Source organism: Aquarana catesbeiana, linkage group LG07 (assembly GCF_042186555.1).
Source record: "Aquarana catesbeiana isolate 2022-GZ linkage group LG07, ASM4218655v1, whole genome shotgun sequence".
NCBI lineage: Eukaryota > Metazoa > Chordata > Amphibia > Anura > Ranidae > Aquarana > Aquarana catesbeiana.
The window spans coordinates 38,543,020-38,556,155 of record NC_133330.1 but is presented as its reverse complement, the minus strand read 5'-3'; the positions used below and the strand labels follow the sequence as shown (position 1 = coordinate 38,556,155).

At 43.3% G+C, this 13,136-nt stretch overlaps 1 protein-coding gene across 2 annotated transcripts in view; it reads left to right on the top strand.

Annotated features, from left to right (window-relative positions):
* PLXNB1 (plexin B1) overlaps positions 1 to 13,136 on the top strand; it is a 328,789-nt gene that overhangs the window by 241,924 nt on the left and 73,729 nt on the right. For both annotated transcript variants that reach the window (XM_073592010.1, XM_073592011.1), the window contains exons 5-7: positions 2,623 to 2,751; positions 6,017 to 6,117; positions 7,164 to 7,296. In XM_073592010.1, coding sequence (XP_073448111.1) covers positions 2,623 to 2,751; positions 6,017 to 6,117; positions 7,164 to 7,296 — 363 coding nt within the window. The remainder of the gene's footprint in view (positions 1 to 2,622; positions 2,752 to 6,016; positions 6,118 to 7,163; positions 7,297 to 13,136) is intronic.

The window sequence follows — 13,136 nt, the reverse complement described above, 5'->3', positions numbered from 1 at the left end:
GTGTGTATATCTAAAAAACAGAAATACCTTTTTCCCCTTTTTTTATAAGTGATCACCTTCCCTCTATTCTCAGCTGCATAAGAAGCTTAGAGAGCTGGGGGAGGAGAAACAGCAGCACACTGGTCTTCCAAGTGAACAGCTGTTAGGAGGGGGGGTGGCGTGTAAGCACATATCTCATCATTGGAGGAGAGCAGGCTGAGTTCCTAGCACAGCTATAGAACTGATCACGCTGTGCTCTCATGCCTAGTGTGGTCATTAAAAAGAAAAAAAAGAAAGCAGAGGGACTGGCAGGATCACTAGGGATTTCATACAAAGGAAGCATTACAAAGAGAATAGGATATTTTTTCATACAAGTACCTTAAACAGCAGTCACATATTAGGAATTTGAAATGTTGGGCTTACATATTCTTCAATTTCAGGGTTGTGGGTTCGCGGCCCACATCGGGTGTGTGACGTTGCGGTACTTGGGTAGACCATGCTTCAGCAGGTCTTCCGGAAAAACGTTTTCTTGACTGGGTGGACCCAGAGTACCCCTGTCCCAAGTCTTGCACCTTGGGGGGGGGGGGATCAGGGCCAGGGTCCCTTCTCTTCAATGGAGGACCATGTGTACACCCTGTGCTCTTTATTTTGCACCTGGCGTTAGTTTGCGCACTGCACCACGGAGCGTTAAAAATAACAAAATTCTGTCAATACAGAAGCACACTGCAGTTGGTTTGATTGCTTTCTTGGAGCCTGAATTTCTTTTTTTCAAGCAGCTCATACAAAACTGCAGGGAGCAGTCACGGGTTACCAGCTGTACTTATTACTAAATGTTGTATTTCTGCCAAGACCTTAAGGATTAAATAAAAGGGACGCCAGGTAAAAAGTTAAGAAATTGCAGGGTGCCCAATTACCCAACTCGCCGCCTGTTTGTTCCCAGCCCCTGGCATGGGAATAATTGCCGCCCAGCATTGGGAAACGGCTCCTCAGGTATGTTGTCGATTAAATTTGTACAGAAGCCGCGGAATCATTTTATTTGGTTTGAAATATTGCCGGCCAGCCCCGTCCATTTATCCTTTTCCTGGGGTATACAATAGAGGCTTGTGTAGGACAGCACTCTGGGTTATGAGTTAATTGCTAGAGAGCTAGCGGGTCCTTAGCCATTCTGAGCACGGTGGCTGTGCCGGTGTTGGAAAGACGTGTTCTAATTTGATAAAATACCAATGGTGGGGGTTTTTTGTTTTTTTTTTAAACGTAGCAGCAGCGCCATCTGGAGGTGCACCACAGGATTGAAGGTCCAGCTCAAGGTCGTGACTAGCTGCTCAGAACAGGGCTTGTTGCATCTATTTTGAAGATGGATTGTTTGTTACTTCGATCCAGGTTAACAGGGAGCGGCGGGCTGAAGGATGGCGAGGGAAGCGATGGGTAGTTCGTAAACCGCCAGTCGTAATGCAGACTGATATTTTGTTATCCGATCGTGCTGCAAAACTTTCACATGCCGTCATTTATTAAAGCGAACCTGTTCTCTAAATGCCTTTTTTCTGTAGCCTTGCTGGTTTTCGCTAGGAAGTGATTTTCATATATAGAAATATTAAATATATTATAGTATTATATTAAATATGATATATTACAATATAAAATAAACGAATATATATATGTGTATATATATATATATATATATATATATATATATATATATATATATATATATATATACAGTATCTCACAAAAGTGAGTACACTGCCGCTCACCTTTTTGTAAATATTTTATTATATCTTTTCATGTGACAACACTGGCGAAATGACACTTTGCTACAATGTAAAGTATTACGGTGATTATTTGTGAATGCCTAAAGTGTTACTAAACCCAGGACCCTGCATTCACTATATCTGGTCTCCCACAGTACACAGAACATGGAAATGCAATTATTTTAGTAAATATAAACTGATAAATACCTTTCTCATCAGCAGTATATAGCAGTCTTGTGACTTCTATCAGTGTCTGGTTAAAGCTCATAGGAGGAATTTTCATTCTCCCCTGCCTGCCCTATGCAGATGCAGCACCCCTGACCCTCTGCTGATTGGCCCTGTGCTGATCACATGCACACTCCCAAGAAGAAAAAAAAATCTCTCTAGCAATACACACCAAACTGAGCATGTGCAGCCTGTCCCCAAGACTCTTTACTATCAAGAGATGGAATGGGGACAGTGGAAGAAGGGGAAGATCAGAGAAGACAGGATCATCAAGAAGCCTTTTTTACACAATGTGGAGGATTAAACCCTTAAGTTCCAAAGTGAAAATATCAAAGAATGCTTTACTGTATATACAGACTGATTTTACTGTTTTGGGTTTAGTAACACTTTAGAGCACGCCCATATCCCCCCCCCCCCCATCTGAAAAGCCTCGACAGGAGGTGTTCTGTAGCTCACAGAGATCACTGGAAACAATGCTAACTGATCACAGCCAGCACAGGTAGAGTGCCCAGAATGCTATCAGGATTTCTGTCAGGATCAACAGGCATTTTATTGTACAGAGTAATGGATGCTGTGCTGACATCTGAGGTGGTTGATGTACAGCTGGAAGAAGGTTTATTGAACAACGTTGGTTGTATGTGAATCTGTATAACCTTTGTTTTATTTTCAGGTGTATATCGGAGACAGTAATGATGCACAGCAGTACGCCGCTGTCCCAGCTCAGTTAAACTCAGCTGTTTCAGCTGACCTGCTCTTCGACCTGCCTCAGAAGAACCTGTATGTCATGACCCCCTCCACGGTAAGGAAAAACATAGTCTGCTCATCTGAATTATATAGTGCTACTTCTTCCTCTCCCAGTCTGAGTTCTGCTGTACAAGGCGCTGCATTGGGCTGACACCAAGTCAAAATTAGGCACCTAGAAAATATTAAGAGATGTATCAATGATTGCAGGACTGCAATATTTATGTCTTTTTATACCTGCCTGGGCGTCTGTATGAATCTGAATATTTCAACCTACATGATTGTAATTGTGCCGTTCTGCTTATGAAAGACAATAATAAACTTGTTCAGGCTCATTTCCACTTATTATCTGTTGTAGATTCATTCCTATGAACGTCAGCGCCATCTAGTGGCCAAAATGCAATATAGTTATCTGAAATACTCAGAAAATATACCACATTTTGGTCACTAGATGGAGCTGATGAGCACAGGGATTAATCTATTATGAAAAACACGGGGAAAATGAGTCCAGACTGTACAAATGTGTGTGACATTCATCCAAGGAATGTTTACGGCTCATTTACAATTCAAAAAGAGTTGTGGTTTGGTTGAGCAATGTGGTAAGCCCACATCCCAAATAGTAGAGATAATAGAGGAAACTCCCCCTTAACGGGACTTTAGCGGCCCAAGTGATTGAATATATAACATACAGAATCCAACAAAAGAAGTATATAAAATTATACAAATTTATTTATTTAACAATGAGTTAAAAAGTAGCAACAATAGTGGCTAGTGCGCATGTATGTCAACACAGAAACATGTAGAAAACAGCAAGCAAATAGAGTTCTAGAGAGGTCCCTGGACTACCGTGATGAGATCACCATGGCAGATGCCCACGGACAGCACCCGACGCGTTTCAGAAACGTCTTCTTTCCTCAGGGGTGTATACATTACTAGAACAGATTACTTATGTTAACAAAATCTGTGCAGACACATGCAAAAGCCACAAAATAGTTTAAAACCAAGCAGCAATGTCCATCCAAGGATCCAAAAAGAGCTGATGAACACAAAGACGGTGCTGTGCCCATGAAGACCAGGGAGACCAGGCAATAATGAACACCCCCCAGAAGGCGGAGGCGCACTGGGGGATGTATATAGTGACCAAATCGCAATCAACTTCCAAAAAGAGGGAGGGATGCAGTTTACTCCATAGGAGTGCAGCAAATGGATTAGGCTCATTTACATGTGCAGCCCAGGGGTGGTAAAACCATGCGGTTTAGCTGCAGTTTTGCTGCCTGTCTCATGGGTGTGTACACGTGATGAGGCTGTGGCAAAACGTATACAGCATGTTGCTTTCAACGAGCGGTGCTGCTGCCGAATGCAACAAATGCAGTTCTATGGGGCCACCCTGCACTCGCCATGAAATTGCATACAATGGATGCGATTGTGGCTAGACACGTGCAATTCGTTTAGTTCCGAATTCGTTAAACTAATTTTGACAAATTTGTTAATTCCGAATTTCCGGAAATTTGGAATTTCGGAAATTGGAACATTTCGGAAATTCGGATTCGGAAGTTCGGAAGTTTGAAATTTCGGAAATTCGAAATTTTGGAAATTCGAAATTGGGAAGTTCGAATATTTTAAATTTCATAATTTTAAAAATTTGGAAATTTGGAAATTTGAAAATCCGAGAATAAGAATGAACATATGAAAATTCAAAAGAATGAAAATCTGAAAATTCAAAAACCCGAAAATCTGAAATAATAACTAACTAATAATAAATATTAAATTATAGCTATTCGAATTTTCTTTCAAATTTGGCTGTTTGTGAATGTAACGAGTACGAATTTATCCGAAGTTACACATTATCTGAAATAATGAAAGCCGTATCTAAACAAATGGAATTTAACAATCTAATAATAATAAATAACAATAATAAAATAAAACCTTTTTATTGTTATTATTATGTGTTATTAATTTGTTCCATTCTATTTGTTTAGATGCGCCATTCATTATTTCGGATAATTCGTAACTTCAGATAAATTCGTATTCGTTACATTCACAAACAGCCAAATTTGAAAGGAAATTCCAATGCCTATAATTTAATAGTTATTATTTCAAATATTCGGAAATTCGAAATTCGTAAATTTGAAAATTCGGAAATTCGTAAATTTGAAAATTTGGAAATCCGAAAGTTCGGAATTCAAAAATTCGGAAATTTGAAAACTCGGAAATTTGAAAATCCGAAATTTCAAAATTCGGAAATTTGAAAACTCGGAAATTTGAAAATCTGAATTTTCGGTTTTCCGAATTTCCAAAAAAAGCAAAAGAACGAATGAAACAAAAACAAACACATTTTTTGTCAGTGCACATGTCTAATTGTGGCACGGTAGTGCAGCATTTAAAGCAGGGGACTCAAACTGGCGGCCCTCCAGCTGTTGTGGAACTACAAGTCCCATCATGCCTCTGCCTGTGGGAGTCATGCTTGTAACTGTCAGCCTTGCAATGCCTCATGGGACTTGTAGTTCTGCAACAGCTGGAGGGTCACCAGTTTGAGACCCCTGATTTAAACGGTTAAATCAGGTGGTGATGAGGCAACATATCGCACTTCTCACCGCCTGTCAAGCACCTTTTAAAAGTGATCCGAGCATTGATCACTTTTCTGAGGACCGGCAGTCCTTGCCACATATGTGAACGAGCCCTTCTAAATAGACCCCGTAGCTTTACTCACCTGCAGTTGCTGCCTTGTGGATTACCTGAGTCTGTATGTGGTCTTCCAGCCACTGAGTTCACATAACTGCATCAAATACCCGGGCTTTATAGTTATCGGCATTCTTCTATCAGGGCTGTCATTTGACAGTGTAATGCAATTCCCAGGAGCTGGGAGTGTGAGAAGTTGGGCAGTCGATGCAGGAAGTATCAGGCTTAGGTTACTTTCACACTGATTCGCTGCAAAAATGCTTATGTGATTTTGCCACGATTTTACCGCGTTTGTGGTGCGGTTTTTAAAGGGCACGTGAGTAAAAAACTGCACCAAAAACGCATCTTGGGTGTGTTTTCGCCACGTTTTCTCATGAGGGTGAGAGAGCTGTGCATGATGTCATAAACCTAGGTTTTTTTACAAGACAAGAAACAGGAAGTGAGCTGTATTTACTGGCAGAAAAAAAATGTTTTACTATCCAAAGTTAAAAACAACAAGGGCAGAAGATTTAATAGATGGAAAGTTGAAAAAATGACTGAAGTTCCATTTTAAATAGGCATTCCTAAAATGTGAAGTTCTTTTTTAAACCCAAAAACATTTTAAAACCCATCTCATATACTGACCGGCGCCATGTTTATTTCAGGTAACTAAAGTCCCCCTTTCTGAATGTTCCCAACACACTGACTGCACCTCGTGCCTCGCTGCCCGGGATCCGTACTGCGGATGGTGCGTTCTGCATGGAAAGTAAGTGGACTTCTATTACTTATTTAAACACTAATTTATTTAATCGCTCTTTCTTTAAAAGGAAACTACACAAAGTTTTAGTGGGGGCTCCTTCCCATCAGCCCCTTTGCTCTGCATTGGGCAGTATTGTCCAACATAGTCCCATAGACTAAAAGCCTTGCATTATATAGGGCAGTGATGGGCGACCCTTGGCACCCCAGATGTTTTGGGACTACATTTCCCATGATGCTCATGCACTCTGCAGTGTAGTTGAGCATCATGGGAAATGTAGTTCCAAAACATCTGGGGTGCCAAGGGTCGCCATCACTGATGGATGGAAGACATGGATGAGCGAGTTTGGGGTGGAGGAACTTGACTGGGTTGCACAGAGTCCTGACCTCAACCCGATAGAACACCTTTGGGATGAATTAGAGTGGAGACTGTGAGCCAGGCCTTCTCGTCCAACATCAGTGCCTGACCTCACAAATGCGCTTCTGGAAGAATGGTCAAACATTCCCATAGACACACTCCTAAACCTTGTGGACAGCCTTCCCAGAAGAGTTGAAGCTGTTATAGCTGCCAAGGGTGGGCCAACTCAATATTGAACCCTACAGACTAAGACTGGGATGCCATTAAAGTTCATGTGTGTGTAAAGGCAGGCGTCCCAATACTTTTGGAAATATAGTGTGTGTGTGTGTGTGTGTGTGTGTGTGTGTGTGTGTGTGTGTGTGTGTGTGTGTGTGTGTGTGTGTGTGTGTGTGTGTGTGTGTGTGTGTGTGTGTGTGTGTGTGTGTGTCGTCATGTTCTCAATGGAGAAGTTCGCCATCTCAGTTTGGTGTGGTGACCACTGTCAAAATTGTACAATTGTTGGAACAGGTGAGAGGAAATCATCCAATGAGGACAACTGTCTAGGAGAAAATTTGCCCTCACTTCCTGTTGTGTCTCTGGGACAGGAAGTGAAAACTCCCCAACTGGATTAAGACAGCAGAAAAAAAAAGGCATTTGGCTAAATGGACTTTAGTGCTTTCTCTGTGAATTCTAAGTGAACCTGTCCTCTGTCCTCACAGGTGTAGTCGACGTTTTGAGTGTCTGCGCTCCGGGGAGAAGGACCAGTGGCTCTGGGCTCACGATATGAACCAGCAATGTCTGACGGTGCAATTCCTGATACCAGCAAATATCAGCAAAGAGGAGAAGAGAAATGTAAGTCATCTAGTAATGTGGGAATTCTGTAGTACAAGAGATCCCAGGCTATATAAGTGGCACAGAATCAGGATATACAGGAATTACGGATAGATGAAGATTACATGGCAATTACCAGTCACCACTCCTTTCCTCAAAGTACTTCCCAGTGAAGTGACTGGCCCCAGGTGATACACAGAGATGAAACAAATCCTTCTACATAAGTTGTATCTGTTTATCTGCAGTCTTCTCTTCACTACATCCCTTCAAAGTCCAGAATTTAAATCCTTGTCTGGGCGTAGAGCTGACGTTACACTCTGCAGAGCTCAGTGAGGAGGGCTTTGACAGCTGATTGGAGGGAAGGGACACCCCCCCCCCCCTCAGCACACAGGAACAGAGCTGAGGCTGTCAATCACAGGTTGTGGGCTGGAGCCCCCTCCCTCGTGATTGATGCTAAATTGGAATGAAGCAACAGACAGAAATGACACTTAATGCTCTCAATTGAGACAAGTACACACTATGGGCTAGAGCAGGGGTCTCCAAACTTTCCAAATGAAGGGCCAGTTTACTGTCCTTCAGACTTTGGGGGGGGCAGACTGTGGCCACTGGAAGTAGGAAATGCCCCAGCATCAGTAGAAGTAAACAATTCCTCAGGCTTGGTGATAAAACAATTACATAGTGACTGTGGTCAATAGTGTCCCTTCATTGGTATTAACGTGTAACTTCACTCTCCCAATCAACATTATTTTTAATCCTCATGCTATTAGCATGAGTAAATAGGTAGGAAAGTATATCATATTTACTTGTTTTCATTTTTTTTTGTTTTGTTTTACATTTTATTCAGTTACTTCCTGGTTTCTTGCCTAGGCAAATTATGTCATACATCCCGGGAGTCTTCAGGAGGGGAGGGGAGGAGGAGGGGTTTTCTCAGCTAAGCACACCCTCCTGCATGCATTCTTGAGCTAAGGGCAAATGGATTCCAGGAAGTAAATGCTGCCCTTACTCAAGATGGCCACAGCCAGAAATGCTAGGGAGGTTTCTTTCAAAGTGATTTTCTCAATTAAATAAAGCATGGAGACATGGATTGATGGGGGAGTTTGCTTTGAACATTAAAACGGAGTTCCACCCAAAAATGGAACTTTCGCTTTAAGTGCTGGTGACCCCCTGACATGCCATTTTTTTTGGGGGGGGGGGGAGTGGAGCAGGTACCCTGTTTTTAGAGGCACCCAGCTCCCACTTCCTCTCCTGGTGCTGCGGCACCAGAAGGAAGATCTCCTCTCCTCCCTCCCTGCAATCTTCTGGGACACGTCACAAGTCCCAGAAGATTGCCTGGCCATTCACAGCGCGCAGCGCCGCTCACGCATGCACAGTGCCGCTCGCTCATGCGCAGTGTGCACCCGGCTAGGAATCCACAGCTGGGCGCCCACAGTTATGCCGCGTACACACGAGCGGACTTTACGGCGGACTTTCTGAATGAACGGACTTGCCTACACACAATCAACCAAAGTCCGTTGAATTCGTACGTGATGACGTACGACCGGACTTAAATAAGGAAGTTCATAGCCAGTAGCCAATAGCTGCCCTAGCGTGGCTTTTTGTCCGTCGAACTAGCATACAGACGAGCGGACTTTTCGACCGGACTCAAGTCCGTCGGATAGATTTTAAACATGTTTCAAATCTAAGTCCGTCCAACTTTTGAGAAAACAAAGTCCGCTGGAGCCCACACACGATCGAATTGTCCGACGAAATCCCGTCCGCCGGGCAAAGTCTGCTGTAAAGTCCGCTCGTGTGTACGCGGCATTAGAATGCCGGCGCCGTAGAGAGGAGGGGGAGAGGAGCGGGGCTTCCTGCACCTGCAAAGCTGGACCCTGGGACTGGTGATTGTCTAATTATTAAAAGTCAGCAGCTACACTTTTTGTAGCTGCTGACTTTTAAATGGGTGGAATTCCGCTTTAAAAATGAATTATATGAAGTTTTTGGTTTCTGGTGCTCAGATGCAGTGAAGATCCGCTTTAATGGGAAAAATAGAGGATCACTGGTGTCAGTGGAAGGAATGGTCCCTCATCACTGGTGTCAGTGGAAGGAATGGTCCCTCATCACTGGTGTCAGTGGAAGGAAAGGTCCCTCATCACTGGTGTCAGTGGAAGGAAAGGTCCCTCATCACTGGTGTCAGTGGAAGGAAAGGTCCCTCATCACTGGTGTCAGTGGAAGGAAAGGTCCCTCATCACTGGTGTCAGTGGAAGGAAAGGTCCCTCATCACTGGTGTCAGTGGAAGGAATGGTCCCTCATCACTGGTGTCAGTGGAAGGAATGGTCCCTCATCACTGGTGTCAGTGGAAGGAATGGTCCCTCATCACTGGTGTCAGTGGAAGGAATGGTCCCTCATCACTGGTGTCAGTGGAAGGAATGGTCCCTCATCACTGGTGTCAGTGGAAGGAATGGTCCCTCATCACTGGTGTCAGTGGAAGGAATGGTCCCTCATCACTAGTGTCAGTGGAAGGAATGGTCCCTCATCACTGGTGTCAGTGGAAGGAAAGGTCCCTCATCACTAGTGTCAGTGGAAGGAATGGTCCCTCATCACTAGTGTCAGTGGAAGGAATGGTCCCTCATCACTGGTGTCAGTGGAAGGAATGGTCCCTCATCACTGGTGTCAGTGGAAGGAATGGTCCCTCATCACTAGTGTCAGTGGGAGTGTAGCCGGGTGCCACTGATCAGTAAGCACTACAGGAGGAATTTTGCCCCACTGCTGGTGTCAGTAGAAAGAATAGTGCCTTATTGTTGGTGTCAGTGGGAGGAACGGTGTCTTATATCAGAGTGAAGAATAGTCCCCAAAGGACCGGACAAAGGCCTGCAAAGTGCCACATTCAGCCCCTGGGCCACAGTTTGGAGACCACTGGACTAGAGGGATATGCTTTGTTCATATTTCATGTCTGAAATTTACAACCACTTTAAATAGGCTGGTTAGCATCCCGACACCCGGCAAATAAAAAGACAGTTTATGTTTCAGCTTGCCAGCAGCCACCCAGGACTTAAATATCACTTTTGGTCGGAGTTGCTCTTTAAAAAGTTGAGACCTGTAAATCTGTATAATCCATGTGGATTAGGAAGCAGTAAGATGTTTGTATGTAGTTTGTCACACACACATGTGAAATATACTGCTGCCAGGCCCAGGCCTGTATATATTTGGAGTCTAATAGGATTATCCCACATGAATAAGATTAGCGGGAAGGTTGTGGATTGGTATAAAAGGATTAGGGGATGGAGACAAAAAACAAAGGCCCTATACGATAACTCCATCCTGCAAGGTTTCGTTCTAATACCGCTCTGTCCTCGAACGACTTGTGTGCCGATGGGAGAGGCCAACAACCTCCTTCCAATATGGCTGACAGATGGATATGCCACAACCCCAGTGAAAGCTTCATTCCATTCTTGTCTGTCGAAGAATCCTGGAAAATCGCAAATCGCTTTACTCGCTTTTGGCCAAATCATCGCAAGTGAAGCTCAAATTATTTGTCATTGTTTGCTGTTATTGGTCAGCAAAACTGTTTAGTCATTTAAAGTGATTGTAAACCCTTCCATATACCCAGTGAAGTGACCGGCCTCAGGTGATACACAGAGATGAAACAAATTCTCCTACATAGGTTGTACCTGTTTATCTGCAGTCTTCTGTTCTCGACATCCATTCAAAGTCTGTAATTTATAAAGCTTGGCTGAGATGTCAGAAAAAAAAGGGGGTGGAGAGCTGAAGTTACACTCTGCAGAGCTCAGTGAAAAGAATTTTGAGAGCTGATTGGAGGGAAGGGACACACCCCCTCCACACAACACACAGAATCAGAGCTGAGGCTATCAATCTGCTCCCTCCCCTGTCACCTTTTTTCTGTTGGTGTCAGGAAAACTTGTCAGAGGTGACTCATGCTGATAGCAGAGGAACAAAGCAGGGGACAGAAATGATACTTAGTGCCCTGGATTGAGACAAGTACACACTATAGAGTAGAGCTGCACGATTCTGGCCAAAATGAGAATCACAATTTTTTTGCTTAGAATAAAGATGACATCATCTTTCATATTTTACAATAAAATTGGGCTAACTTTACTGTTTATTTTTTTTTTAATTCATTGAAGTGTATTTTTTTTTTCCTAAAAATTGCATTTGAAAGACCACTGAGCAAATACAGTGTGACATAAAATATTGCAACAACTACCATTTTATTCTCGAAAAATTTTTAGTCTTTAAGGCCTAATGTACACGGGACGCTGAGGCAACCCCTTCTGAACGATTTTTTTTTTCGACAGCTTGAAAACGGCGTTTAAAAATGCCCGTTTAGCCACGTGGACATCCAGTCCGCGGGACCCGCGGTCACGGAGTACATGGCGGGCGCGCGCCCACAATGTCGCGATTTAAAAGGGACATACCTGTACGCCCATTTGCCCAGCCGTGCCATTGTGCCAATGTACATCGTCGTGCGCCGGTCGGCATGTGCGTTAAGATAACATCATAAGACCCTCCCAAAGCACAAAAAACTGTATTATTTAACTATTTCAGCCATTCTGTGAGACCGGAGTGAGGAGCAGCAGCTGAGAGAGCAGCAGTGTACTTGTATCTACCATCAATTTCGGTGCTTTTACTATGGATCCCATAATGAGCATATGTGAGGAAATTAAAAAAGACAGATATTAAATGTCATGCAACTATGTTTGATCCAAGTCGGGGGTGAAGCTCAATGGTGGGGTCATCTGGTTGAAATCTAACAACATATAGGTCAGATTCCAATTCTGCTTTGGCTAACAGCAATGCTAGCGGTGTATTGGATTGGATCATGGGCTCCTTAGGGGTATATAAATGGTCTATGAAGCGTTGCAAGCAATTACAAGTTTTTAAAATATTTTTTTAGTGGTTTTTCATCATTTGCTATCATTTTTAAGTTTTATAATGTAAAAAAAAATAGGGCACCTTTAAAAACGCTTCTAAACGAAAACACGGCTAAACGCGAGTACCGCGTTTGGCCGCGTTTAGACACGTTTGGCGTCTGAAACGTCGGAAACTTTGGCGTCTGAACTCATTTTTTTGCCTTCAAAGAAAAGCCTCTAAACGCAACTGCCTAAAAACGACATTAATCGAACCTGTGTACATGTACACATAAGATAAGATTGGATGAGTTCAGGGGCAGCTGAAAAAAGCATCCGACTGCCTCTGAACGTCCGTTTACCAGCAGCAGTGTACATGAGGCCTAAGTAGTTAAACTTCCCTCATTTACAGACCAAAGTTCATTCCTTTGATCTAAAGAACAAAATGTTACAATGCTTATAGTTAGCTCTGTGGCTGAGGAATGTTGTGAAACTTGGCAGACTGCCTGTTTTGTTTTTTTTTTTTGTTTTTTTTTGACAGCTGCCGGCTTGAGCAGAGAACACTGCATAGAATCTGGAAAATGCTTTGTTAAGATCTCAAGGCTGAAAAAATGTCAATCTTGATTCTTAACGATTAATCGTCCAGCTCTACTATAGAGGGACATGCTTTGTTCATATGTCATGTCTGAGGTTTACAACCACTTTTACCACCTCCTGCCCGCTGTATAGACAAATGACAGTGTGTGGGATTTTCTGTTGTGGGACGATGTGATATGACGTAACCTCAGTCTCATGGGGGGGGGTATGCAGCGCGGCGATCGCGGGCTGACGATCTTGGTAAAGACCCAATGACGCGGCTCTTTACCAATGTGATCAGCTGTGTCCAATCACAGCCAATCACATCTTAACAAGGAAATACAGAGTGTAAGGAGAGGAGAGACGATCAGTGGCATTTCCTCACAGGGGAGACCTGTATATGTAATCAGGGCACTGATCATCAGTGCAGCCCCAACAGTG